Source organism: Salvelinus alpinus, chromosome 2 (assembly GCF_045679555.1).
Source record: "Salvelinus alpinus chromosome 2, SLU_Salpinus.1, whole genome shotgun sequence".
NCBI classification, from domain to species: Eukaryota; Metazoa; Chordata; class Actinopteri; order Salmoniformes; family Salmonidae; genus Salvelinus; species Salvelinus alpinus.
The window spans coordinates 70,664,918-70,692,621 of NC_092087.1; the positions used below are offsets into that span (position 1 = coordinate 70,664,918).

At 41.2% G+C, this 27,704-nt stretch overlaps 3 protein-coding genes across 3 annotated transcripts; 1 reads left to right on the plus strand and 2 right to left on the minus strand.

Moving 5' to 3' along the window:
- Positions 1-69: 69 nt before the first annotated feature.
- On the minus strand, positions 70-10,833 carry LOC139567597 (phosphatidylinositol 5-phosphate 4-kinase type-2 beta). Its single transcript, XM_071388963.1, has 10 exons — positions 10,167-10,833; positions 7,571-7,668; positions 5,957-6,053; positions 5,112-5,264; positions 4,675-4,821; positions 3,834-3,872; positions 3,024-3,137; positions 2,496-2,754; positions 1,300-1,403; positions 70-1,132 (listed from the first exon to the last, which is right to left on the minus strand). The coding sequence occupies exons 1-10, from the start codon at positions 10,308-10,310 to the stop codon at positions 1,052-1,054; spliced, it is 1,236 nt and encodes a 411-aa protein (XP_071245064.1). The 5' UTR covers positions 10,311-10,833; the 3' UTR covers positions 70-1,051.
- A 530-nt stretch (positions 10,834-11,363) lies between these two features.
- LOC139567599 (polycomb complex protein BMI-1-like) lies at positions 11,364-18,855 on the plus strand. The gene is made up of 9 exons (XM_071388965.1): positions 11,364-11,495; positions 12,204-12,331; positions 12,496-12,592; positions 12,726-12,781; positions 16,340-16,478; positions 16,685-16,721; positions 16,986-17,084; positions 17,313-17,393; positions 17,564-18,855. Exons 2-9 carry the CDS (start codon positions 12,214-12,216, stop codon positions 17,936-17,938), a joined length of 1,002 nt encoding a protein of 333 aa, XP_071245066.1. The 5' UTR covers positions 11,364-11,495; positions 12,204-12,213; the 3' UTR covers positions 17,939-18,855.
- A 385-nt stretch (positions 18,856-19,240) lies between these two features.
- Positions 19,241-21,350, minus strand: LOC139567600 (CDGSH iron-sulfur domain-containing protein 3, mitochondrial-like). Its single transcript, XM_071388966.1, has 3 exons — positions 21,006-21,350; positions 20,562-20,678; positions 19,241-20,329 (listed from the first exon to the last, which is right to left on the minus strand). The coding sequence occupies exons 1-3, from the start codon at positions 21,087-21,089 to the stop codon at positions 20,144-20,146; spliced, it is 387 nt and encodes a 128-aa protein (XP_071245067.1). The 5' UTR covers positions 21,090-21,350; the 3' UTR covers positions 19,241-20,143.
- Positions 21,351-27,704: the final 6,354 nt, after the last annotated feature.

Consider the following 27,704-nt stretch of genomic DNA (forward strand, 5'->3'; position numbering starts at 1 on the left):
AAACCACCGCTACAAAGCACGAAAGAATGATCTTTGTTAGTCCAAGGTGAGAAAATGAGTTAAATTAGATTCAGGAAAAAAACAATAACTCCCTTTAATATGTAATGAATCCTTTTCAAGTAACTTTTCTGATCTAATGTCTGTTACAAAACAATACTGTATACAAACACAAATGCTACATTAATGTAAACGAGATATAAAAATGATTCTTATGGTAATAAAACAAGCATTTGCTTTAGTATTCCCCTTTATGTTGATTTTCCTTTACCAACCAAGTCCATGGTAAAAATGTCAAAAGTTTTCAGAACAATATGGCAACGTAACATTCAGACTAATGTTTTTTCTTTTTTAGTCATAATGCTCAGATGCTAAATTCAGTGGTTTGACATTTCAACTAACTGGCAGAGTCATGTACATTTCAGCCATGCATTTTGATATTGCATTTATTTACGTAAAACCCTTATATTAATCTCCTGCATTTCCAATTTTGATACTGTCGGCTGTGGATCTCCTGACAAGTCAAGGAGGCAGAGTTCGGTCAAAAGATTCATGCGATCTGACCGCTTCTGTGTCTGTGAGAGGTTTGTGTGTGTACTTGTGTGTGTCTGAAAATAATAACGAACAGACGGTACTAAACAGACTCCTACTGCTGAAGCTGACACTCTTTCAAGGCATTAGTGAGACAGTTCCCGTGCTGGCGTGAGGACTAGTATAAGGTGGTGGGGAAGGCAGAAAAGGGGAGGGTCTCAAATATCCTATTGAACTCTGTTTCACAAGCCTTCCTTGTCGAGCGCTCAGATTGAGGTGGCAGGGAAGGCTGGGCAGGGGGAGAAGAGACGTGTTGCTTTTTTTTTTTTAAAGAAAAAGTCCGGCGCCCCCTCCCTGTGGGTCAATGTAACAGGCTCGTCGTCTGTGCATCCTTTCAGTCTGTCGTCCCCAGAGTGGGAGGGTAAGGGGTGGGGCTAAGTCAGGTGGGAGGGGCAGGAGGAGCGAGAGAGGGGTGGGTGTGGCTGATGACAGGATGTGATTGGCTGGGGTAGGAGAGATGATTCTATGACAGGATGTTGGACATGAACTCAAAGAATCTTTTGGAGTACTGCTCTGGGTTTACGGTGGAGATCTCTGCCCCAGCCTGAAGGAGCGAGAACAGAGTTCAGTGTAAACATATGCACATTAGGAACATACAACTACAATTTATATGTAATAACACATCTTCTCCTTGAAACTACTATAGGATCTAGCATCTTTGCAGCCTAAACACTTGGCTTCATGTTTGGTCAAAGCTAGTCCATTACTCACCCCATGTTTCACAGTTTTGGCAGCATGTGCAGCTTTTTTCTTAGCATCGTAGTGTGTGAGGATGTCGATGATAGCCATGAAGTACACTTCTTTCTTCACAGCACCTACCACAAGGAGCAAGACAGTGCATAGGAGTATAAATAGCAAGTATTACTTTTCACTGGGCAGTCCCATGATGTCTGTTCTAAAATTAGTTTAATGTTCAATGTTAATTAAAGATGCACTATACAGAAATTGCTTCAGCATTTCCTGGTTGCTTACCCATCTACACACAATACCCCATAATGACAAAGTGAAAACATGTTTTTTGCAAATGTATTCAAAATGAAATACAGAAATATCTAATTGACATAGGTATTCACACCACTGAGTCAATACTTTGTAGAAGCACCGTTGGCAGCGATTACAGCTGTGAGTCTTTAAGGGTAAGTCTCTAAGAGCTTTTCACACCTGGATTGTGCAACATTTCCCCATTATTCTTTTTAAAAATTCTGAAAGCTCTGTCAAATTGGTTGTTAATCACTGCAAGACAACCATTTCCAGGTCCTTTTTTGCAGTATTATTTAAGTGACTTATTGCAAACAGGATCCATGTTTTGGAATATGTTTTATTCTGTACAGGCTTCCTTTTCACTCTGTCAATAAGGTTAGTATTGTGGAGTAACTTCAATGTTGTTGATCCATCTCAGTTTTCTCCTATCACAGATATTAAACTCTAACTGTTTTAAAGTCACCATTGGCCTCATGGTGAAAACCCTGAGTGGTTTCCTTCCTCTCCAGTTCGGAAGGACACCTGTATATTTGTAGTGACTGGGTGTATTGATACACCATCCAAAGTGTAATTAATAACTTTTACCATTCCTCAAAGGGATATTCAATGTCTGTATTTTTTGTATACCTATCAATAGGTGCCCTTCTTTGCGAGGCATTTCAGCTTTCAATTTTTTATTAATATGTAAACATTTAGAAAAACACAAGTCCACTTCGACATTATGGGGCATTTACTGTGTGCAGGCCAGTGACAAAATCTCAAATTTTATCAATTTTAAATTCACGCTGTAACACAGCAAAATGTGGAAAAAGTCCAGGTGTGAATACTTTCTGAAGGCATTGTAGATAGAGAGTAGCACAAATATAGCATAATTGCATAAAAAAAAAAAAATCCCTTGACAAAACTCAAGAAAGACAGTCTCTTACTGTCGTTGCTCTTAATTGCGTAGACGTCCACGGAGGGGTCGAACTCGCCAGGGCCGAAGAACCCGCCAAAGTTGAGGGGGTTCCCAGGGCTGTCTGGAGGGGTGCCGAAGGAGCCGGTGAGTGCTCCTCCCATCCCATCGTTCTCGTACTCCTCCTCCTCTCCTCCTGCCTCCACCTCCATCTCCTCCTGCTCTGCCCGGTCCACATCATGGATCCCCACCAGTAGACTGTAGTCCATGATCTTTAGAGTGGCCAGAAACTGATGTACACAAACAGGGGAGAGATGTCAGATATTGTAACAAATGTTCTTTTGGGAAATTTCCCTGGAGGACATTAAACTCACTATTCTTCTTCTATTTGTCAACCTAAAGTCATGTCTTTGTTCACAGGTACTTAGGTGAAACTGGTTGAAAGGACTAGAAACAAAACACAATGTGCAGAAGTCCATTTACCCGGATATTTTAACAATGACGACAGTAATGATAATAATAACAACATCAAATCGAGCAGCCATAAGATATCTCCTACCTCTACGTCGCGCTTTAGTTTCTCCAAGAAGTACTTCTTGTTGTCATCTCCTATCTGCAGCTTCTGGCCCTCGTTCAGAAAGTCGTTGTCCTTAAAGGTGGGGAGTTCCTTGGCCTGAGCAGAGTGATAGAAATTAGAATCAAAATATTCTGAGATTGGCACAAATGACTGAGGTCTTGATTTAGTTTCCACTCATTTATTCTTAGATTGACTTTTTAGGAAGAACGACCATTTCAGGTATTTCCTCTTGGTGTAATGGTTAAGACGTTGGGTTTCTCGAGCGCGAGGTCCGCAGTACGAATCCGACCAGTGACATTGGCTCCACCAGGTTCTGTCCGTCCCTCACTGGGCGTGAACCAGCAACCTTCTGTTCCCAACAACAACTCAGCACTCACAAAGCAGTATTTACGCACCACTCTACAAAAGACGTAGCCAGGAAGGGAAATAACTACTTCTAGGTTTCAGAGCGGGTAATGTAACTCGCACGGTGGATACTACTAGCGCACACACAGCTAACTATTCCACATGGACTACACTCACCCCCTTTTGACTTCCCCCTCTGCGCAGCATAGACAGCAGTCGGACATGGCCCAACTGTGGATGTGTTATTTAATTTGTGCTTCATTATCATTAGATGGAAAAATCATTACTTCTGCACTTTTCTAAAAGTATTTTGGGCTGTAAATTAGTTTTGTTTTTAGCTGGTTAGTTTGATGCTTTTTTTTTGCATGATCTACACAGTTATTTTTGGGGTGCTGTCATTGTACCCCAACACTCCTCTCATCATCGTATAAATGTAAATGAACGCACCTTCTCTTTGTCACTGGCTTCCCTTGAGACCGTGGAACCCTGAACGAAAAAGAGAAAAAAAGATAATTCACAGAGATGTAACGGAATGCAGAGTTAGAGACAGACATTCTTTACATCTTTGTTCCCCCTTTGTTTCTCCTGGACTTGACAGTATGGTTATAACATTGTCATATTTTAGAAAGCAGAACTGTTTCCCCCAGAGAATGCCTGGCAGCCACAGAGTTGTTTGTTGTACGGGAAACGGTGTTCTGAGAGCCAATAGGCATGCACCCTGTCACACCTCTGTTCTCAGTGTTGTTGCCCGTGCACAAAGAGACAGATTTGCTGAGCTTTTCCACAAGAGCAGCATTCTTAACCATTTCCCATTCTAGAAAATTGGCTCCAGAGTGGCGCAGCGGTCTAAGGCACTGCATCTCGTCACTACAGTCTCTGGTTCGATTCCAGGCTGTATCACATCCGGCCGTGATTGGGAGTCCCATAGGGGGAGCACAATTGGCCCAGCGTTGTCCGGGTTTGGCCGGGGGTAGGCCATCATTGTAAATAAGAATCTGTTCTTTACAGACTTGCCTAGTTAAATAAAGGTTAAAAAAAAAAAAATAATAATAATACATCACATAACCATTGGAACAGAAAATAGTCTGGAGCCTCAAGTTCTACTGAGAACTGGAATACTCTGCAAGCACCCTATGCATTGAGCTTGTTACAAATGCCCTTAGCCCAATGAATGCTAACAGTGTTAGAGCTGTAAGTGTGCTCCTAGTGCCCTACTGGAGTTAGTGTACTACCAGTAAGTGTTCTCCCAGTCAGTTCCCTCCAAGCTACTGTGCATATCGACACCTACCTTCAGGTCGTACTTGCGGTGCACGGTGAGACGGTGGCTGAATACATTACGGGTCACCACCATGTACGTCTCAACCCCGTCCACTGTTAGCCGATACATGCCCAGGAACTGGGGGAGCAGAGTGCTGCCATGACACTCCACTATGAACTGGAGACACCCAATGGAGGAAAGGGGAAAGAGGAAGGGGAATGAGTGATGCAAAGGAAACAGGGAGAGAGCTCCAGTAATGAAGTCGGCATTAATTGTTAGCTATTACAAAAGGATAGTCCCACCAAATTGAACAATTCACCGATATTTCTGCAGCACCACATTGAAAGGTCCTCAATATTTGAAGCCAACATGCTCCCTTCAACATGTATTAAGAGGGTGTATGTTTGTACAGAATTTTTTTAAATAATTCAAACGTGTTATATTTGTGTATGTGGTAACTCTCCCACCTGGTGGTACTTCTTGAGGATGTTGTGCATCTCGGCGATGTCTTCGCTGGACACCGTCTTGATGACGAAGCGGTGGTCGTAGCTGGACAGGAAGCGGTTGCCAAAGCGCCCCTGGGAGTCGCTGTTCAGCGGGGCGCTCCTCGTCAGAGAGTTCTGATGACGATCCACCACAGGAGGGAGCCCGGGGGAGAGAGACATACGGAGCAGAAAATTGAGGCTTTGACATGAATGAAAAGCCCTCTATAAAGAATGTTTCATAATTATTTCACGAGTTAGTAATGGATCAATGGATTTCATTTACATAGAGCTATTCCAAGCTAAACAAAAAACACTTCACATAGCGATCCATTCAGCAAGGCTAACCAAGTTAGTTGAACTTAATGTAATAAACTATGCTTGGTATCGCTAAACACTAAAAACACCCACTGTTTACATGTGAGAACTCAGTAAAAAGGGGACAGTCTTTTAGTTTTATATCAACAAATGCTGAGAAAGCCTTACTACATTGGGTTGAAGGATGAAATGCTGATAAAGCCTTACTACATTGGGCTGAGGGATGAAATGCTGATAAAGCCTTACTACATTTGGGCTGAGGGAAGAATTGGAATCAGCAATGAGTCAAACTGGGCACGGAACAACTATGAGTTCCCTCTGGTACTCTGATCTGCTCTCTCCTTAATTGTCCTCTACCCTTTTGACATTACCGAGCCGTGCCAAGCAAACGTCTATCCTCATTCTGTCTTTCAGTTCACTACTGTGAACCCATCCTCGATGGTCTTTCTCTTCAGTGAACCCATCCTGCATTCTTCCCCTTAGACATCTCCACACAGGAGACCATATTTTACCTGGTAATCCTGGTCATCGATGCAGAACCTCTCCCTCAGGTTGCGGAACACCATAGGGCAGTACTCTTTGAATTTGAAGCGGCTGGGCAGGTTTTCTCTGAGAGATACAAGAGTGTTGAAGAGTGTTAATATAGAAGAGTGTGTTAGCCCATTAGCATTCAGTGTTGATGTAATCTGAGGAATCATTGGAATAGATAACGGAAATGTGAGACACTCTTGACCAGCATACTAGAGGTGCTTCACTACGAGGATGATTTGCAATGCAAAGATGCACAGTTAAGTGTTCAATTCATGTTTTGACTACAACTCCAGTGTAGTGTAGCGTAGTGGAGATCGCCAGAGGCATAATCTTGATTTTACTTACGCAGGAAAATCAAATTAAGGAATGTGATATATCAGAAGATGGTAATAATTATATTACACAACCTAAAATAGTCATAATCACACAGTTCATCCGGGTTTTAAACCAATTTTCGGGATAAATAGCTTCTAAAATATATGTAAACAGACCATTATTGTCTCAATTTGTGTTGTTTTCCTGGAGTGCTATGACATGACACAATATCAGTACTTGTTACATTACAACTTGTCTAAGTTCTATCAACTGATTTCAGCCAGTTTATGGCTGTGGATTGATTGCATTGTTTGAATGGAATGTTGGCATATTGGCAGTTCGTTTGACAAATGTATGGAATCATTCCTCTTAAACTGTCTGGCTAGCTAAATTCTTACATTTACATTTTAGTCATTTAGCAGACGCTCTTATCCAGAGCGACTTACAGTAGAGTGCATACATTTTATTACATTTTTACATACTGAGACAAGGATATCCCTACCGGCCAAACCCTCCCTAACCCGGACGACGCTATGCCAATTGTGCGTCGCCCCACGGATCTCCCGGTTGCGGCCGGCTGCGACAGAGCCTGGGTGCGAACCCAGCCCAGCCTGGGCGCGAACCCAGAGACTCTGGTGGCGCAGCTAGCACTGCGATGCAGTGCCCTAGACCACTGCGCCACCCGGGATTACATTACACAATATCTTATCACAGCACTGGCAAATCATGGTTGACCAACTCCCTGACCCAAATGGCTGACTGTTATCCCATCATATGAAGGTTCATGTCCATTCTATTATTCTAATTCTATAGTTAGTCCATTAGCAGAGTCAGAGTGTTGATGTAATCTGAGGAACCCACTGAAGTAGATAAAGGAAATGTGAGAAGCTCTTGACCAGCATACTAGAGGTGCTTCACTATGAGGATTATTTGCATTGCAAAGCTGCTCAGTGAAGTGTTCAATTCATGTTTTGACGAGAACTCCAGTGTATTGGGGATCGCTAGACCCATGGTGAGTTATATTACAGGTGATAGAGGAGCTTGATCTTGCTAGTGATTTAAAAGCACACCACGTCATAGACCATTGGGCCAACCAAGCCAAGACCTTTTCTCTCCTAATCAGTAGCCTAACATAGTGTTAACAGACTTCAGATAGTACCGTACTGTATATTTTAGACAATGCAGCTAAATTGGCCTCTTGTTTGAGTTTATATGGGCAGTAATATGGTGTGCAGTAATATGGTATGGCAGGTTGCAAAGTTAGAACTCCGGATACCTACTTGTTAAATAGGTGGTTGTCCACTTTGATCTTACTGTAGGCTTTAAAATCATCAGGCATCAGCATTACTGGTACAGGCACGTTACTTAACTCGTTGATCTGAAACAGAGGAGAGATAGAAAGAGCAGGAGATCAGAATAGAATGGTAGAGCAGGGAAGAGGAGGTCAACACACTAATCCCCACACCAGACCAAACTGCAGTGAACCAGTGTCTATTTACTGACAATCATTCACTTTGGACCAAAGTGAACTGACAGCAGTGCTCTGTCACACTGTTGATCTTATCTACCGAGACAGATTCACTGTAAGGAACAGACTGATTCCCCGAGCGAGCCCTCTCCATAGATTTATAAACTCCAGACAGTAAGAGGAGTGGCAGGGAGGGAACATGAATAAACGCTTCAAAGAAAAAGGAGACAAGAACACATCCAGGAGACACAGACATTGCTAAAATAGGAGAGACATTTGAAAAGTTATCTTGAGATGGAAAAATAATAGCATATGGAGCACAAACACATCGAGTTGTATGGAATATGCAGAACATAGCCTAGTAGCCTCTCATAGAGCTGCTGCTTCAAGGGATAGACTCTCATTCAACTGTCTGACATGCTATGAAGAATCACTGTCTAACATGCCCACAGGTTAGGCTCTGGTAGATAGTGTGTCCTTCAAAAGTATCATATTTATTTGTCATTAGAGGCATAGCTTAATGACTTCAGCAGGCAGACAATCAATATCCTGACTATATGTTGGATTATGTCTAATCAACCTACACACAAAGTTTGATGAAGGTGGTCCTTTGTAGCTCAGTTGGTAGAGCATGGCGCTTGTAAAGGCAGAGTAGTGGGTTCGATTCCTGGGACCACCCATCCGTAAAATGTATGCACGCATGACTGTAAGTCGCCTAAGATATAAGTGTCTGCTAAATGGCAGATTTTATTATAAGTATGACGAAGGCTCATATCAGATTTGAAGATGTAGGCTATTCCCGGTGTTGGAAAGCCTGTAAGGCTGGCATTATCTACCATCAAGACTGAATCTGTTTTTGAAGGGAGTTTCAATTAAATCTGTATTTGGCTATATGCTCCGACTGACAAAGGTCTTCTCTGAGCAAAAGCTTAGCTTGGAACTGAATTCATCCAGCTTTGTGACTAGCAGAACAATGTTACGACTGACTACCAAGATTAAATATATTCTGGTTATGACTATGGTTATGAGAGCTTTGAGGAGAAGGCTCTTTGACGTCTTTCTTGTAATCGCCTAAATTAGCCTGCCGCCTACACCTTGAATCTACACCCAGCATCCACCACACACTGAACTTGTGCATGATGATTATTGCAGAATGCGTCACAGGATGATTATTACAGCTTCACTAAATATGCTAATTGGTTAATTAAATTCGATTTTCTTCTCCATACAATAACTGTCTGTTTGACTATAGTCTATATTTATCCTTATCTTTCTTATATAAGGTATTGAAATATACATAAAAGAGGCTCACTAAAAACACAGCAAATAGAGGGGGAAATCAAGAATAATTACAGACAATAGTACATGCAAGATGTAATGTACACGTTAGTGTAGGCAACATATTGAAATGCATGCAAACATTGGAAGTGAAATTATGCATCAGCACTGTTATTCAAATGGTGAGTGAAGCGAATCAAAAACTGCAAGCCTGGGGCATCATATTCATGCCAGAGATATTGATCTGGAGGTGTCAGTCAAGCAGGGAAGGGGGTGTGTTCGCCTACAACTGCTGGCCACAAAAATTGAGCCTTGAAGCTCTCTGCAATCCATTTGGTGATCGCTGCATTCATATGAGTGAGAAACTTGATGCATTTGGTGAAAAACAGTATCAATAAAGTGTCTTTTAGGATGTGTTGAAGACACTGTCCATCCTTCTCCCACTCAAATTAGACTGTGAACCTATTATTTTTTATGGTTGAGTGTTCGAATGTGTACTTCACACTAAACCACATTAAATCAGGAATATAGGCTAGAATATCCAAATGTTAGATTTGCCGCTTTCTCATTCATTGATGCCTGTAAAACAATAGGCAGGCAGGCTGCGGTTGAGGCTCAATGCAACCTGCTGCTCTCCAACAGTCACACCCCTCTCTGGCCTGCGCTAGACAGAATGAATGCTTAGGTTGGAGCAGTGCTCACGACCTCCTCTCCTAACCAGCTCACTTCAGACCACCAAACATCCCACAGAACAGAAGACGTTATGCAGCTTGTGCCAAATAATGCCTGCAAAGTGCGCGGGTAATGTCAAATGTTTATGTTCAACGTCGCAGCTATTTGCTGCACATTTTTAAAGCGCACGCGACTGGCACACCAAATAGCTAGATTGTTGCTACATTTATATTCCTGACCAGGGAGAATGGTGAATGAGGGGTTAACAGCTTTCACCTGAGCATCAGACTAAGTACCTGGCTAACACCCATACACTACAGACTACTAGACGATGGATGAGTTCTAAAATTGGCTTTTGTCAATCAAGCAGCTGGCTAACTATCGCGTTACCGTTAGCTATTCAAAACACCACATAGACAAACAAGCTAGCCTGGGAACAAGAACAAAAATGCATTTACCGTATGGTTGACACCCCACATTAAAACGCTGAGAATAGGCTCACTTGCACGGAATAATTTCACTTTCTGTCCTATAAAATGTTTCTTTTTCGTCTTCGTTTTGCTAGCGCTCACCGGCGCAACGCTGGTACAGTTGGATGACATGTCTCCAGTTGGGAATAATTTAGGCAACGCAAGACAGCACTGTAATCAAACAGGCTAGCTGGGTCTTATCACTCCAGACAACGAAATTTGCAGTAAGAGCGTGATATCTATACGTGCATTGTCGTATCCGCTATCCGATTTGCTGGGTCTTTAAATCAAATTAGATTCTGTAGTAAATTAACGGGATTGCATGTTGCGCGGTCACCACCCTTCCTCCAGAGGAGGCCGCACGGTTTCAGTCCGGAGCGGCACACAGACCAGCTTCTGGCATAGATTGTTAGCCGGCCATCTAGCTACAGGCAAGGTTGCCTTTAGCTAAGCCGCAGTCTTCTTTGATAAGTAATACACTCTTGGTGGACGACTCCTCTCCTTTCTGGTGTCGTTTGCTACCCACAACGATTTGAGGTGATTTTATTTAGAGGTTAGTAATCCCATTATGATGCGCCTGAGATTGTTGTCACCAGTTTTGGGGTCTCCTCAAGATGGCGTCTAGACTGAACATCGCAACGAAGTGCGCCCCCAAGAGGCAGAGAGTAGAAGCGCTCGTGCTGTAGTTGGTACCTTGAAAGTGCAGCGACATTTTGGTGAGAAAATCAGTAAATCTCTGTATTTGTAAAAGCTGCTGATGGCAAAATGAATACTATGAATCAGATATCAGGATTTATCAGAGTAAATGTCTCATTCTAATTGAATGGCGATGAAGCAGAAGAGGCATACATTTCATGTGGCTATGAAGCGTGCACTTTTTACAGTCAAATTGACCCGCAAAATCCTACAATAAATCCAATAATATAGTAATCAATGGACTGTAGTAAAAACTTCAGGATTCTCTCTAGAGGAGCATTGTCTAGGGGGCGTGGTTTTCCGTCTAGGGATGGTTGTCAAAGAGAAAATGTATGCAATGACTCCTTTATGAACAAATGTGGTTAATGTATAGAGGGGGTCTTTTAGCGATTTATCAGCGACAGTTGTATTTATTTAATTTTTTTATGTAGCAAATACATTGTATATGGCAGGCGGCAGGGACTGAAAATAATATCACGTGACCACACTGGGCGGTCCTCTGACTATGTGGGGGAAAAAAAGCCATTTTCTGGCGCTGCTGCAAAATCTAACGTTAACCGACTCAAAATAATTTACCTGTATCCACGTCGGGCGGTACGGGTGTTTTTCATGTCAAATCAGGTAGGAAGCAAAGAAAGGCATCAATTGTTTTTATTCGCATAATGCGATGCACAGGTACATCAACTCACAAACTGAGGTACTCGGTGTTATGTTTGGATTCTCTCTTGTTCGTTTCTCATATCCAGTCCTGTCACTGAATTTAAGATGGCTGCTTTGTTTCCCACTATCCATCTAAGCTTATTTTTCGTCTATCTTAACATAGTTTTTATGAAAATGATCTATAATGCATAAGAACCCACTGGTACAGGAGGGGCTCATTGTGGGTCTTCTCGGGGTTTGGGGTACGTGCCTCACCGTGCACAGGAGGCCCCACTGGGATAGTCGGGTCTAGACTACAGCAGTTCCAAACGTATTTTGTTAGATTGGTGGATGGGTAATATCTAAAAAACAACCAGGCGGGAAATAATTACAAAATAAATCGTCATATACTAGTAGCCATTCTGTGTAGTAGCTATGACACTGGTCCATTACAAGAAACATAACTGCTTCTATCTAACAAAAACAAATGATCCATATTATTATAGACAATATCTGTGGACCACATCAATATGTCAGTACACATTTTGTATGTGTAGGCTTTGTGTTTGAAAACAATTCAACTACAGCAGAAAAAGATCACTAAATGTGTCATGTACTTTAGTGGATCAAATCTTGCTACCCAATAAATAATCAAAGTCATTCTTTGGCTGATGGTTGTTCTTTTTGCAGATCCTTCCAGATGGATAAAATGCAACCCAGTCGGCTAAAAATCACAGAGCTGAATCCTAACCTGGTATGCCCACTGTGTGTGGGATACTTCATCGATGCCACAACCATCGTGGAGTGCTTGCACTCATGTAAGATTCCTAGGGCCACTGCATTATTCTAAATGCATATGGGCTAGACTATATGGCCTATAAACCTATAAATGTAGAAAAGGAACGTAGATTTACAATGCATTTTCTTTTCATAAAAAGTCCTACAGTAAGTCACCTGCTTTAAGTCTGTGTTCTTACTTCAGTCTGCAAGACGTGCATTGTTGCCTTCCTGGAAACCAACAAGTTCTGCCCCAGATGTGATGTGCAAGTACACAAGACGTGTCCACAGCTCAGCATCAGGTGAGTTATATTGCATGTGTGTGTGCGTGCACACGTCTCTCTCGGAGTACTTATGTTATTATCCGTCTATAAGTGCAACCAACATGGTCTTATCTTTAGTAAGTGGCTTTATCATTTGCATATCCTTTCTCAGGTCAGACAAGACTCTACAGGACATTGTATACAAGCTGGTGCCTGGATTATTCAAAGGTAAGACCATATCTCTTGAGTAAGGGGTTTTCTATACAAATACTGAACAAAAAATATAAACGCAACTATTTCAAAGATTTTACTGAGTTACAGTTCATAGAAGGAAATCAGTCAATTTAAATAAATTCATTCGGCCCTAATCTATGGATTTCACATGACTGGGCAGGGGCACAGGCCCACTCACTGGAGAGCCAGGCCGAGCCAATCCGAATATTTTTTTTCCCCAAAAAAGGGCTTTTATTAAAGCCAGAAATACTCCTCAGCACCCCCCCCCAGGTTGAAGAAGTCGGATATGAAGGTCTTGGGGCTGGCGTGGTTACTCATGATCTGCGGTTGTAAGGCCGGTTGGATGTCCTTTTTTAGGGGGTAGATCAGCTTTAATATTGAAGATAGATTGTGGCTTCTATCGACGTAATTGTCTGCATCATTTCCAAAACCCTATTTAAAAAAAAATATATATATATATATATAGCTGTCATCAAGGCAAAAGGTGGCTACTTTGAGGAATCTCAAATATAAAATATATTTTGATTTGTTAAACACTTTTTTGGTTATTACATGATTCCATATGTATTATTTCATAGTTTTGATGTCTTCACTATTATTCTATATTGTAATGAGTAGGTGTGTCCAAACTTTTGACTGGTACTGTCTGTATGTATGTGTGTGTGTTTGTGTATGTATGTGTGTGTATATATATATATATATATATATATATACTCATTACATTATAGAATAATAGTGAAGACATCAAAGCTATATATACAAAACTATATATATATATATATATATACACATACATACATACATACATACAGTTGAAGTCAGAAGTTTACATACACTTAGGTTGGAGTCGTTAAAACTCATTTTTTTAACCACTCCACACATTTCTTGTTAACAAACTAGAGTTTTGGCAAGTCGGTTAGGAATCTACTTTGTGCATGACACAAGTAATGTTTGATGTCATGGCTTTAGAAGCTTCTGATAGGCTAATTGACATAATTTGAGTCAATTGGAGGTGTACCTGTGGATGTATTTCAAGGCCTACCTTCAAACTCTGTGCCTCTGCTTGATATCATAGGAAAATCAAAAGAAATTAGCCAAGACCTCAGGGGAAAAAATTGTAGACCTCCACAAGTCTGGTTCATACTTGGGAGCAATTTCCAAACGCCTGATTATACCACGTTCATCTGTACAAACAATAGTACGCAAGTTTAAACACCATGGGACCACGCAGCCGTCATACAGCTCAGGAAGGAGACGCATTCTGTCTCCTAGAGATGAACGTACTTTGGTGCGAAAGGTGCAAATCAATCCCAGAACAACAGCAAAGGACCTTGTGAAGAAGCTGGAGGAAACAGGTACAAAAGTATCTATATCCACAGTAAAACAAGTCCTATATCGACAACCTGAAAGGCTGCTCAGCAAGGAAGAAGCCACTGCTCCAAAACTGCCATAAAAATGCCAGACTATGGTTTGCAACTGAACATGGGGACAAAGATCATACTTTTTGGAGAAATGTCCTCTGGTCTGATGAAACAAAAATAGAACTGTTTGACCATAATGACCATCATTATGTTTGGAGGAAAAGGGGGAGGCTTGCAAGCCGAAGAACACCATCCCGACTGTGAAGCACGGGGGTGGCAGCATCATGTTGTGGTGGTGCTTTGCTGCAGGAGGGACTGGTGCACTTCACAAAATAGATGGCATCATGGGGGAGGAAAATTATGTGGATATATTGAAGCAACATCTCCAGACATCAGTCAGGAAGTTAAAGCTTGGTTGCAAATAGGTCTTCCAAATGGAAAATGACCCCAAGCATACTTCTAAAGTTGTGGCATAATGGCTTAAGGACAACACAGTCAAGGTATTGGAGTGGCCATCACAAAGCCCTGACCTCAATCCTATAGAACATTTGTGGGCAGAACTGAAAAAGTGTGTGCGAGCAAGGAGGCCTACAAACCTGACTCAGTTACATCAGCTCTGTCAGGAGGAATGGGCCAAAATTCACCCAACTTATTGTGGGAAGCTTGTGGAAGGCTACCTGAAACGTTTGACCCAAGTTAAACAATTTAAAGGCAATGCTACCAAATACTAAGTGAGTGTATGTAAACTTCTGACCCACTGGGAATGTGATGAAAGAAATAAAAGCTGAAATAAATCATTCTCTCTACTATTATTCTGACATTTACATTTTTTTTAAATAAAGTGGTGATCCTAACTGACCTAAACAGGGAATCTTTACTAGGATTAAATGTCAGGAATTGTGAAACTGAGTTTAAATGTATTTGGCTAAGGTGTATGTAAACCTCCGACTTCAACTGTATGTGTATATATATATATAATATATGTGTATGTATGTATATATATATATGTGTATATATATATATGTGTATATATATATATATATCATACTATTGGTTGCTAGAATTGTGTATAATAATTTTAATTTAACTTTCGCTGTCATTTGTGTATCTGTTCGTAAACCATGTGCAATGGAATCAGTACATCCCTAATCTCTTCCCAACTATTTTGCAATCTGTATGGCACAGCTGTCAATTTTCTGGTCCTTAAATGAAACTGGTATACTTTTTTATCAGAATTTTCTTTAACCAATTATGGTCTTTAATGCAGGGCCGACACAGGTTTTTCCCCCTTCCTCTTGCCTCTTCCATTTTTTGCAGTAATGCTGCAATTAGTTGGTTGTAATTTTGGATAGAGCAGACATTTCCATATATTTTTGTTAGCTGCTAGTGTGACTCCACCAGTCCTATTTATGATATCATTTACAAAGATTATACTGTTTACATTTTTTCGCTCAATTTTTATTTAATCAGTTAGTATATTTGAGTTTAACCATAATAATTGTTGTAATATTTGTTCAGTCTTTTCTGGTGGATTAAACTGAAATTGCAACCAACTTTTTAAGACTTGTTTTAAAAATGGCAATATTTCTTAGATTATTTCATTTTCAAATAACCGAAAGTGAGAGGTTGTAATCTGTTGGATGTACTTCCAAATTCTCTAAAACAATGTATGAGGTGGCTTATGGTAGAGAAATTAACATTAAATGATCTGGCAACAGCTCTGTTGGACATTCCTGCACTCAGCATGCAAATTGCATGCTCCATCAAAACTTGTGGCATTGTGTTGTGGCCTTTAATTGTCCCCAGCACAAGGTGCACCTGTGTAATGATCATGGTGTTTAATCTGCTTCTTGATATGCCACACCTGTCAGGTATCTTGGCAAATGAGAAATACTCACTAACAGGGATGTAAACAAATGTGGGCGCACAATTTGAGAGAAATACGGTTTTTGTGCATATGGGACATTTTAAATATTTTATTTCAGCTCATGAAAAATGTGACCAACACTTTACATGTTGCATTTATATTTGTGTTCAGTGTACATCGCAGTATTTTACAAGGAGCATATTTAGTGCTAATTACAGTATAATAAGCCTGTTTGAGACTGCCCATGAACAGTTTCCCCCTTTTAATAATTAAAAGCGGACATGTGCCAACGTCTTTTTCACTCTGACTTTTTGTTTACATCAGATGAGATGAAACGAAGGCGGGACTTCTACACAAACCAGGAAAACCAACACCTGGAGCCAGGAGAAGTGGTGGAGGAGCCAACTATTATTGCAGAAGATGAAATCATCAGTCTCTCCATTCAGTTCCATGAGAAGAACAAGTAAGTTCTAGAATGTGTGATCTCTTAATCTTTTTCATGCAACCAATTAGATAGGATGTTTCTGTTTCCTGTCGAACAAACCAAATGTGTTACAATAGGGTTGTATCTCTACGTGCTAATACGTTTAACAGAACGCTGGGTAAAAAAGCATTTCAAAGCAAAGTTATGCTCATCTTAACCCATGCTGTTTTTCCATTTGCTTATAGAAGTGACACACAACCTGTGGATACAGAAGGAGACAATGTGAGTGATTCAACCATAAAATGCTAACCCAATAAATGCCAATGCTAATGTCAATTTGTCATCCACACTATCTAAATGATAATACATTTAATTTAGCATACGCTTTTAAAAACGACTGTCATGCGCGCATGCATTGCAAGCGCCATGCTCTACCAACTGAGCCATACAGGACCACATTTTTTATAACCTTTCATATTATGTCCTGCCCTTACCCTCTAGTTATAAATCTGTTCTAACCACACGTACTGTTCTCTTCATTTTCAGACCAACAGCAAACGCTTCCTGCAATGCCCGGCAGCCATGACAGTCCTGCACTTAGCCAAGTTCCTGCGTAGCAAGATGGACATTCCAAACACCTTACGGGTAATTTCTACAGGCTGCACAGAACCGCCTCACAACTCCATAGAAAGCCATAGTATACACCAACAACGGCTTTGTCGCAATACTGTATTGTAGTGACAAGCTGCATTCCTATACAATAGATCATGCATGCTTTCGCTTAGGTAGACTAGCCCTACTATTCCCATCCTTCACACCCTTCTCTTGGACTTGTGTGCTATTAATGTGTAATAGTGCTCTCTACCTTGACAGATTGAAGTGCTGTACGCTGATGAGCCCTTAAAGGACTACTACACGCTGATGGATATTGCCTACATGTATTCTTGGCGACGTGTAAGTGCCAACTGACACACTGACTATAACAACAACACTGACCAAGCTTCAGTTGTCACTTCCAACTCTAATCCCAACTTCACTAAACATCTACGTTGCTAGGTCCTAGGATCTGAGTGATTTTTCACGTGTCTGGAGAGTTCTCATCTTCTCTCTGTGACTCTTTGCAGAATGGCCCCCTCCCCCTGCAGTACTGGGTCAAGCCCACCCGGAAGCGTCGAAGGCTGTCCCAAGGTGCCGCCCAGGCCCACTCCGACGGCGTCAACACAAGCCCCACCTCTGAGAGCGACTCCCACAGCGACAAGGCCCTGAGCCCAGCTGGTCAGGCCCCCAGAGCCTCCACCCTGCCCAGCCCTGCCCTCAGAGGCCAACCCTCTACCCTTCAGAGCCCCAGCGGTACCACAGGACCCAACGGTACTCAACGGCTCCCTCTAGCCTCCAAGTCAGGGAGCAACGCCCGCAAGGTGAATGTCAACGGCAAAAGCAATGGAGCGGCGACTGAGACAAGGGGAGGGGACAAAGGGGCTGTACCAGCCCCAACCTAAACCTGATACATCTCAGAAACATGGAGAGTGGAACGGAATTGCCCCAAAATGTCAGAGTAGCCCCTCAATGGACCAATGGACAGACAAGGAGAAAATCTGCCAAGAGAGTACTGAGGGAGAGGGCGATTGTGATCAGCAAAAAGACTGTCAAGTGCAGCCAAATAGACATTTCATTTCAATGTGTGTGTGTGACTGTGTGTTAGAGTAAAACATACATACAAAATGTACAATATGTATCCAATGTGAGCATTCGTGCATACCTGGTCATGTATATAGAGTATCTTTTATACAGGATATTGTAATTGTTTTGTAACTGTATAATATGCAGTCGGTTCAATGATTCCTTCCCTCAATTCTTCAGAATTAATTTGGCTTTAAAATATAAATTTTGACAAAATGCTGAATGGCATTGCAATGCCAATGTCCATATATATATATATAAATATTAACTAGAAATAAAAAAGCAAGATCTGTCTTCTTGCCGTCAGTCACACTGTATATAATAACTCTGGTGTATGTAGATAGATGCAGTACTTTCTACTGGTAATGGCCCCAATCATCAAGGACAATAGATATGTACGAAAAGTTTGATGCACTTTTCTTTGAAATACAGATCACAGTATACGAGTACTGAACTTCCCTGTGCTTTGACATTAGAAAAGCCATTATTTATCAAGCCCCAAGCAGCACTACAATTGTCTGAAAAACGTAGCTTACCGTACATGTTTTTCAACATTACATACTGGTACCCGTTCTACTTAGAGAAATTAGCTCAAAGGGAATTGTATATCTGACCATGTTGTATTTTCATACACTTTTGACATTCCCTCAATGTATATTTTGACCATTCAATGATATTATTCTAAAATATCAGCCATATGTGCATGTTTAGGTCATTAAAAAGTTTACTTACTTGGTTTTGAGTTCAGTGTCCCATTCTGATTAGTTTTGGGGTTATGTTCTTGAGTAGTTCAAATATCAGAACTTGCCAGTGCTCTTGTGATAAGTCTCCATTTGGGCCTTTAATACATAGAAATCTGTTAAATTGCTATCAACAACAATTCATGAGTAGCAGAGCTTTAAAGCATGCATTATCATTATGCTGCTATTTAGGAATTTTTTACTTAACTTGATTTTAAGTTGGGATCCATGGCAACTATGTGCCCTCCAAAGAATCTGTGGATTTTCATGACTTCCATGCAGAGGATGCTTTAGGTTGAAACGTTGCATTTCTTCATAAGTGATGTACAAAACAGGTTATAGCATGGCAAAATGTGACCGTAATTAAGAGAAAGTAAAAAATGTATTTGATCATTTTAATTTCAACACAGACAGAATACACCATGGAGGGAATAATACTGTTTTTAGATCTATAAAAATACATCTTAAACAGTTAATCTTACAGCAAGCCTATGATTTAGTGTTCTATTACAATACTTGATTTTGAGACACAGTCCATCACAATACTTGTGCGTATCATTAGCGGAGCATTAACATTTTAAATATCTGTTTCATCACAATTTCAAACAGTTACAGAAGCACCAGTGCATACCACACACAGGGTAATTCCACGATAACAGAACAATTTTTAACTTTAAAATGTATGCCAAACACAAACCAATGATTGCAAAGAATGAGAAACTGATTCTGTTACCTAACTTTGCATCTGCACTCTTCAAGTAAATGTGTTTTGTGGAAATTGTTAAAACTAGTTCTTGTGCATAAAGTTGAATGGTTTGATTAACTTTAATCATTGGTTTTTACATTTTAAAGTGAAATATCAATCTCAGCATCATTGTGGAATTGCCCCAAAACAAGTATCACTTTGCAGATTGCTTATCATAGGATGAATCCTTAATTGAGTTGTTCAGAGCTCTTATGTCATGCAAATCTTGTATGGATGACAATGGGAGATTTGTTCAAAGCTAGTTCTAAGCCCAGAGTTTCCCATTATATTCTAATGAGGTTCCTAAGGCTGCGTTTAGACAGGTAGCCCAATTCTGATATTTTTTCCACTAATCACAGATCTTTTCACATCAGATCTAAGCATGTCAGATATGTATATAAGTCATCGGTTTGCCATTGATCACCCAAGTGCAGAGCTACTTTCTGAACCAGTGAGTCTGGTCCTACATCTCCAGGACCAGAACTCAGAGGACCCACACCTCAGTGAATTGGACAAAAACATATTCAGTGCCTAGCCATTCAGGAGTCTGTGTTCTCTGGGAGCAGGGCAGACTGGATGAATTCCTGCTTGTGAGTGCCATCGCAGTATGGTGGGTTAGCGGTGTACTTGCAGCCACACAGCCAAGTTTTGGAGTCCTTCTCAGGGATGAAGCGCAGAGGCATCAGGCCCTGGGCTTTAGTCTTGTGGGTTCCATCACAGAAAGGCTAAGACAGAAAGATGGGAGAAACAAGCCAGCGATTGAGGACCTCAAATTCTAAATTAGTTACTGCTGCTAGATTGTGGTCTTTACTGAATAATCTGCTGCGCTGGTATGCTAAAGCAAATCTGATCCAATTCCACATTGGGATCATGACAGAGTTCAATGAACATGTTTCATTGAAAGCAGAGTGATGGGCGCATGGTGACCAATGTAAAGCATGATTGTAGTGCCCTCACCTGTTTCTTGCTGTGTCCACAAGTGCACCACGAGTAACGCTTTCCCCCTACAAGCTCCACCTTGAAAGGCTTTTTGGAAGCGATGACAGGCTCACTGGATAGACTGGAGAGCTGGACCTGTAACGATAAGTTTCAGATTTAGGGTAGCAAAACTGATTTCCTTTATGCAAATTCAGTGAATGCATCCTACAAATGCCTGTGTGTGGTCAGCAAACAAGAACATGGAAAATTATATTACGGCAGATAACAATAAATCACTTCCTCCCAATGCTATAGAGTAGGAGTAAATCCTCACCTCACAACATTGTAACCCACCATTTGACTTGCAGGCAACCGTTGCAACATTGTAACCAAAGACAACTTGTTTACATGCAAAAGAGAGGTTGTGTTTTGTAGTTGTTGACCATGTGAAACTTCTTCCTTGAGACTTAATCGTTTGCTTACCTTTGGGGCGGTAATAATCGGCCATGTCCAAGGTTGTATCAAGGTTGCAGAAACTAATTTGCGCACTGACATGATCGTGTTCATATTTGGTTGTGGGTGCGTGCTATTAAGTAGCCTGCGGCTGCTACTATGTGGTCTGTATATTGTTATTTACAACCAAATAAAGCCTTCAAAATCAACTTATTCATATTAGTGACAGACAATTTGCAACAAAATGAAAATGGCATCAAAAACAAACAACCAACGTTAGCTGAACTTGAGATAAGGACGAGCGGAGACTTTGTGTAGCTAACAGCTGGTCATGTAGAGGTGGCTTCCGGGAATTAGTCACGTGAGACGCTGCATGCGCTTCTCTCCAACCAAGATGCGCAGCATTGAGGGGATTCGATTATCTGGCCCGGTTTTTCCTGTTGGAAAGAGTTTCACCGGGTGAAAAGTGAATTAGTTTGGAACTGGGCTGCTTCCTGAGCTTGCAACCTGGACTCCGGGGTATATGTAACATAGTAAACGTAATCCGGGATACTCAATTAGTATACATGACATTTCGATTGGTATGTATTAATTTGCAGATATCCATAATCCATTTTGTATAATACGTTACGGATTACAATTCGTATAATATGTTACGAATTGCAATTCGTACAACATGTTACACAATTGATTTTTTTTTTTTTGTAGCTAATATTAGCTAGGTGGCAACCGAGAGGTAGCCTGGCGGTTAGAGAGGTGAGCCAGTGGCCCGGAGGGTTGCGAGTTTGAATCTCAGGTCCGACTGGAAAAATCTGTGAGCTGGCAACCATTGGTTGCTGGCATCAAATTCCTAGATACCATTTGCCTGCTGTTGTGCCCCTGAGAAAGGCACTTAACCCTCACAACAACAGCTCCCCGAGTGTTCAGTGTGGCTGCCACCCCACACCTCTCCAAAACCGGTGTGTTTCTCGGAGGGGTAGGGTTAAAAGCAGAAGTCAAATTTTGGTTATATTTTTTTACACATTAACTTAGTTTAAGAATGATCATCATATATCAGCTATATGAACTTGCCCGACGCCAGCATGTTAGACAAATATGAATACAACATATTTTTTTGATTTGTCGCAGTAGGCCTATTTCACTATCCTTGCATCATGTCTTGCCTCCAGTTTGAGCTCAGGCTCCTTGATGATTTCCTTTGAACATGAACATGAGCTTTGTTCTATGTAGGCCAAAAGTCACTGTCTTCTTTTAATATCTACATCGCCTGACTGTTTCTCAAAATAATGCATGGTTTAAGGAATAAAAAATAAGAATGACACAATGTGTATTGAAATAGTAGGCTATTATTTATTACCTTATGGACAGTGACAAAACATAAATGTCTTTATCCATTTATCATAAATAAAATGTTTGTCAACAAGTGATTTATGAACAATGAATATAGGCAGTACAGTATAAGGAAGTTAGCTGCTTCATGACATTTTTTTTATTTTAAACACTTTTTTTCACTGAGCTGACTAGATGCTAGAAGATGACTTTGAAATGTGTGCCATCACAGTAAGGTACATTTTTGGTTAGCTTACAGGCACACAGCATAAGGGTGCTGTCCTTCTCGGGAGTGAAGTGTCGTGGAGAGATGCTGGGTGCTTGAGTCCTGTGAGCACCGTCACAGAAGGCCTGACAGAGAAAGGGCGAGAGAGAGAGAGAGATAGCGAGACTGTCAGAGCTATTGTTTCACTGATTTAATTTGTAAATTATAGCACAGATTACAATCTGAAACATTATTCTCATGTAGAAGACCTAAAAATAGCATATAGGCATAAATCCCCTCTGCTGGAATAGGAAAGGGTTAATACTGCGTACATTTTGGCTCATCAGTCCTAACCCTTCTTTATTTATTTTTTTACATTCCATGCTTTGAATTAGAACTCTGCTACACGACCTGAGCTCGACAGGCCCCGACATTATACATCGGGTTAGTCGGGCCTGTTTTTTCATCAATAACTAGGGTACAGGCTAGAGTCCTGCACAGGCAGGAATTTTAAGCAAAAGTGCTTTACTTTGAACATTATATGCCTAACACTCACCTGTTTCTTGCTGTGTCCACATGCACACCAGACGTAGCATTTGCCTCCAGTCACTTTCACCCTGAAAGGCATCTTGGCAGCAACAACTGGCTTTATTGATCTGAGTGGAGCATTGCATCTGAGGAAGTAGTAGTTTAGTCACACAATAATAGAGCATTGCTTAGTCTTGTCATATGACAGAAGTGTTGATCCTGGCACTGAGAACTCACGGTGCAGTGGTTCCCAAACTGTAGCAGCCCCCCCCCCATTAAACAAAATATTTAAAAAATGTCATCTTGAAAGTTGTAATAGTAGAATGCGCAAGGTGACATTTCGAAATTGGATAGTGCATCATCAGTATTCCTCTTGTCATGTCAGTCATTGCATACCTTAGAGAGCTACAGTCGTATGAAAAAGTTTGGGCACCCCTGACAATTTCCATGATTTCCATTTATAAATAATTGGGTGTTTGGATCAGCAATTTCATTTTGATCTATCAAATAACTGATGGCCACAGTAATATTTCAGTAGTGAAATTAGGTTTATTGGATTAACAGAAAATGTGCAATATGCATCAAAACAAAATTAGACAGGTGCATAAATTTGGGCACCCCAATAGAAAAATCACATCAATATTTAGTAGAGCCTCCTTTTGCTAAAATAACAGCCTCTAGACGCTTGCCATAGCCTCTAATGAGTGTCTGGATTCTGGATGAAGGTATTTTGGACCATTCATCCTTACAAAACATCTCCAGTTCAGTTAGGTCTGATGGTTGCCGAGCATGGACAGCCCGCTTCAAATCATCCCACAGATTCTCAATGGTATTCAGGTCTGGGGACTGGGATGGCCATTCCAGAACATTGTACTTGTTCCTCTGCATAAATGCCCGGGTAGATTTTGAGCAGTGTTTTGGGTCGTTGTCTTGTTGAAATATCCAGCGCCGGCGTAACTTCAACTTTGTGACTGATTCTTCAAACTTATTCCCAAGAATCTGCTGATATTCAGTGGAATCCATGCGATCCTCAACTTTAACAAGATTCCCAGTACCGGCACTGGCCACACAGCCCCACAGCATGATGGAACCCCCACCAAATTTTACTGTGGGTAGCAAGTGTTTTTCTTGGAACGCTGTGTTCTTTTGCCGCCATGCATAACGTCCCTTGTTATGACCAAATCACTCAATCTTTGTTTCATCAGTCCACAGCACCATATTCCAAAATGAAGCTGGCTTGTCCAAATGTGCGTTTGCATACCTCAAGCGACTCTGTTTGTGGCGTGTGTGCAGAAAAGTCTTCTTCCGCATCACTCTCCCATACAGCTTCTCCCTGTGCAAAGTGCGCTGAATTGTTGAACGATGCACAATGACACCATCTGCAGCAAGATGATGTTGTAGGTCTTTGGAGGTGGTCTGTGAGCTGGTTTTGACCGTTCTCACCATCCTTCGCCTTTGCCTCTCCAATATTTTACTTGGCCTGCCACTTCTGGCCTTAACAAGAACTGTGCCTGTGGTCTTCCATTTCCTCACTATGTTCCTCACAGTGGACACTGACAGCTTAAATCTCTGCGACAGCTTTTTGTAGCCTTCCTCTAAACCATAATGTTGAACAATCTTTGTTTTCAGGTCATTTGAGAGTTGTTTTGAGGCCCCCATGTTGCCACTCTTCAGAGGAGAGTCAAAGAGAACAACAACTTGCAATTGGCCACCTTAAATACCTTTTCTCATGATTGGATGCACTTGTCTATGAAGTTCAAGGCTTAATGAGCTCACCAAACCAATTGTGTGTTCCAATTAATCAGTGCTAAGTAGTTACAGGTATTCAAATCAACAGAATGACAAGGGTGCCCACATTTTTGCATAGCCTATTTTGCACATCTGATTTAATTTCATACAACTTAATATTGCTACACTAAAAATCTTTGTCTGGACAATACCCCAGTACTCAGCTTTTATTAGAAAATGAATGGCATGCCACTGTGATCATTTTCTGTGACGACAGAGTAAATTATTATGCAGCCTCAGAGGGGTGCCCAAACCTTTTCATACGACTGTATTTATAACAGAAATGTCCAGATCAACTAGCCCATGTCAGCTAACGTTTTTAAGCTAGGTTTTTTAGTCCAAAGATTTTGTAGTAATGGTCAAGTCACTCAATATTAGATGAATACACATTAGAAATGGCAAAATGTATAGATTTACAACATAATTTGCTTTAAAACGGCAAAATACTTATCTGCACCTAATGACAAAATGTGTAGAATTGCAGAAAAAAGCTGCAAATATGCAAAATGTTCTCTCCTTGGGGGTGGGGGGGGGGGGGGGGGGGGGCATGTTCCCCAATGCTGGAAGGGGGGCCTGAGTTAAAAAGTTTGGGAACCCCTGCCATGGTGGACAATCTTTTTTGTTCCAACCCAGCACCACGAAAACGTACTAAAATAATGTAACTTGGAATTTAATAGCCTCTTCAGTGGACCTGCCAAATGACTGTTGAACTTTGCTTTAGCTCAACTATTTCATTAAGGATTGAGATGTAATGGCACAATGCTGCTTCACTAATTTAAAAGTTACAATTTATTTATATAGCCCTTCTTACATCAGCTGATATATCAAAGTGCTGTACAGAAACCCAGCCTAAAACCCCAAAAAGCAAGCAATGCAGGTGTAGAAGCACAGTGGCTAGAAAAAACTCCCTAGAAAGGCCAAAACCTAGGAAGAAACCTAGAGAGGAAACAGGCTATGAGGGGTGGCCAGTCCTCTTCTGGTTGTGCCGGGTGGAGATTATAACAGAACATGGCTAAGATGTTCAAATGTTCATAAATGACCAGCATGGTCAAATAATAATAATCACAGTAGTTGTCGAGGGTGCAACAGATCAGCACCTCAGGAGTAAATGTCAGTTGGCTTTTCATAGCCGATCATTGAGAGTATCTCTAACACTCCTGCTGTCTCTATAGAGTTGAAAACAGCAGGTCTGGGACAGGTAGCACGTCCGGTGAACAGGTCAGGGTTCCATAGCCGCAGGCAGAACAGTTGAAACTGGAGCAGCAGCACGGCCAGGTGGACTGGGTACAGTAAGGAGTCATCATGCCAGGTAGTCCTGAGGCATGGTTCTAGGGCTCAGGTCCTCCGAGAGAGAGAAGGAAAGAGAGAATTAGAGAGAGCATACTTAAATTCACACAGGACACCGGATAACACAGGAGAAATACTCCAGATATAACAGACTGACCCTAGCCCCCCGACACATAAACTACTGCAGCATAAATACTGGAGGCTGAGACAGGAGGGGTCAGGAGACACTGTGGCCCCATCCGATGATACCCCCGGACAGGGCCAAACAGGCAGGATATAACCCCACCCACTTTGCCAAAGCACAGCCCCCACACCACTAGAGGGATAGCTTCAACCACCAACTTACCATCCTGAGACAAGGCCGAGTATAGCCCACAAAGATCTCCGCCACGGCACAACCCAGTCAGGAAGACCACGTCAGTGACTCAACCCACTCAAGTGACGCACCCCTCCTTTTCACTACCATATGAATGGCATTTCTGTGCCATGGGTGAATAAGGTGTGTTCTCTAATGACTATGCAGGTTTTCTTTGAACAGTTGCCCTTCCTTAAACCACTATGAACAACATACATGTTGTTATTTCATATAGTGCCTTATAATTAGTCTTTAAATGCTAGAATCTAGATTTATATGTTTTTTTTATTCAAATGCACATGTCAACAGTGATACTTTAATACTCATATTGTCTATTTCAAGTATTTTAGTGAGGCTTTACAGAGAGGCTGGAATCCAGATCGCCACAGAAAGCTGACAAAAGGTGTTATTCTATAACTACTGCACTTGCAGTCAAATCTCACAAGCGACCTACTTACAAAAATGGATTTGCCTTGAGTTTATACATATGCTTGAACTGGTAACAGCTGCAAATAGCCGAGGTTGCCTCAAAATTGCCATGGTCCCATTACGCATTGTTCCTATGATCACGTTTATTCTTCCTGAAGCGGCACGCGAGCGTCTTTGTAGACGTCCTGGTTTTTAGTAAGGCTGCCTCCTAAGAAAAGTCAGACAAAACAATCTACAGTAGCTTTCACTTCACCCTTTTCACAAAAAAATGAATTAAAAAGACAAGTTAGACCGCCCACAACAAGTATCAACTTCCAAATGGGTTTATATCACCAATGACAATGATTGTTGCGATATTTTGTAACACAGACAGGTAAGCTATTGGCCTATAAATGTAAAAAGACACCCCAGGGCGAGGTCCACTTCCATACAAATCAAAATCAAATAAAATTTTATTAGTCACATACACATGGTTAGCAGATGTTATTGCGAGTGTAGCGAAATGCTTGTGCTTCTAGTTCCAACAATGCAGCTGTCAGGACCCGGTGCGAGAAACAGTCACTAATAATCGTCAGAACCCAGAAGATGAGGCAGACACAGCAGTACTAGAGATGGTGGTTTAATTAAAGAACAAAATCTTCAGGCAAAGAAACTAAATCCACAATGTCCAAAAATAAAGCCAAGAGGCACAAAATGGAAATCCTCCAAAATACAAAAGAAACTCCACAAAGTGGTAAAAAACAGCAGGGAAAAACAAACCTCAAAAGACTACTCAAATAATACACAAGAACTAAACCAGAGAACCTCT

What these genes read in the sequence shown, in the direction of transcription:
- LOC139567597 (XM_071388963.1), bottom strand. Translation starts at nt 10,310, where the DNA reads ATGTCATCCAACTGTACCAGCGTTGCGCCGGTGAGCGCTAGCAAAACG. An exon ending in TGTGGGGTGTCAACCATACG is followed by an intron (nt 7,669 to 10,166) that starts GTAAATGCATTT and finishes CCTCTGTTTCAG; the next exon opens with ATCAACGAGTTAAGTAACGT. An exon ending in TCCTCAAGAAGTACCACCAG is followed by an intron (nt 4,822 to 5,111) that starts GTGGGAGAGTTA and finishes GGGTGTCTCCAG; the next exon opens with TTCATAGTGGAGTGTCATGG.
- LOC139567600 (XM_071388966.1), bottom strand. Translation starts at nt 21,089, where the DNA reads ATGAACACGATCATGTCAGTGCGCAAATTAGTTTCTGCAACCTTGATA. An exon ending in CGATTATTACCGCCCCAAAG is followed by an intron (nt 20,679 to 21,005) that starts GTAAGCAAACGA and finishes TTATCGTTACAG; the next exon opens with GTCCAGCTCTCCAGTCTATC. An exon ending in GTGGACACAGCAAGAAACAG is followed by an intron (nt 20,330 to 20,561) that starts GTGAGGGCACTA and finishes TTTCTGTCTTAG; the next exon opens with CCTTTCTGTGATGGAACCCA.
- LOC139567599 (XM_071388965.1), top strand. Translation starts at nt 12,214, where the DNA reads ATGGATAAAATGCAACCCAGTCGGCTAAAAATCACAGAGCTGAATCCT. An exon ending in CGTGGAGTGCTTGCACTCAT is followed by an intron (nt 12,332 to 12,495) that starts GTAAGATTCCTA and finishes TTCTTACTTCAG; the next exon opens with TCTGCAAGACGTGCATTGTT. An exon ending in ACATTCCAAACACCTTACGG is followed by an intron (nt 17,085 to 17,312) that starts GTAATTTCTACA and finishes CTACCTTGACAG; the next exon opens with ATTGAAGTGCTGTACGCTGA.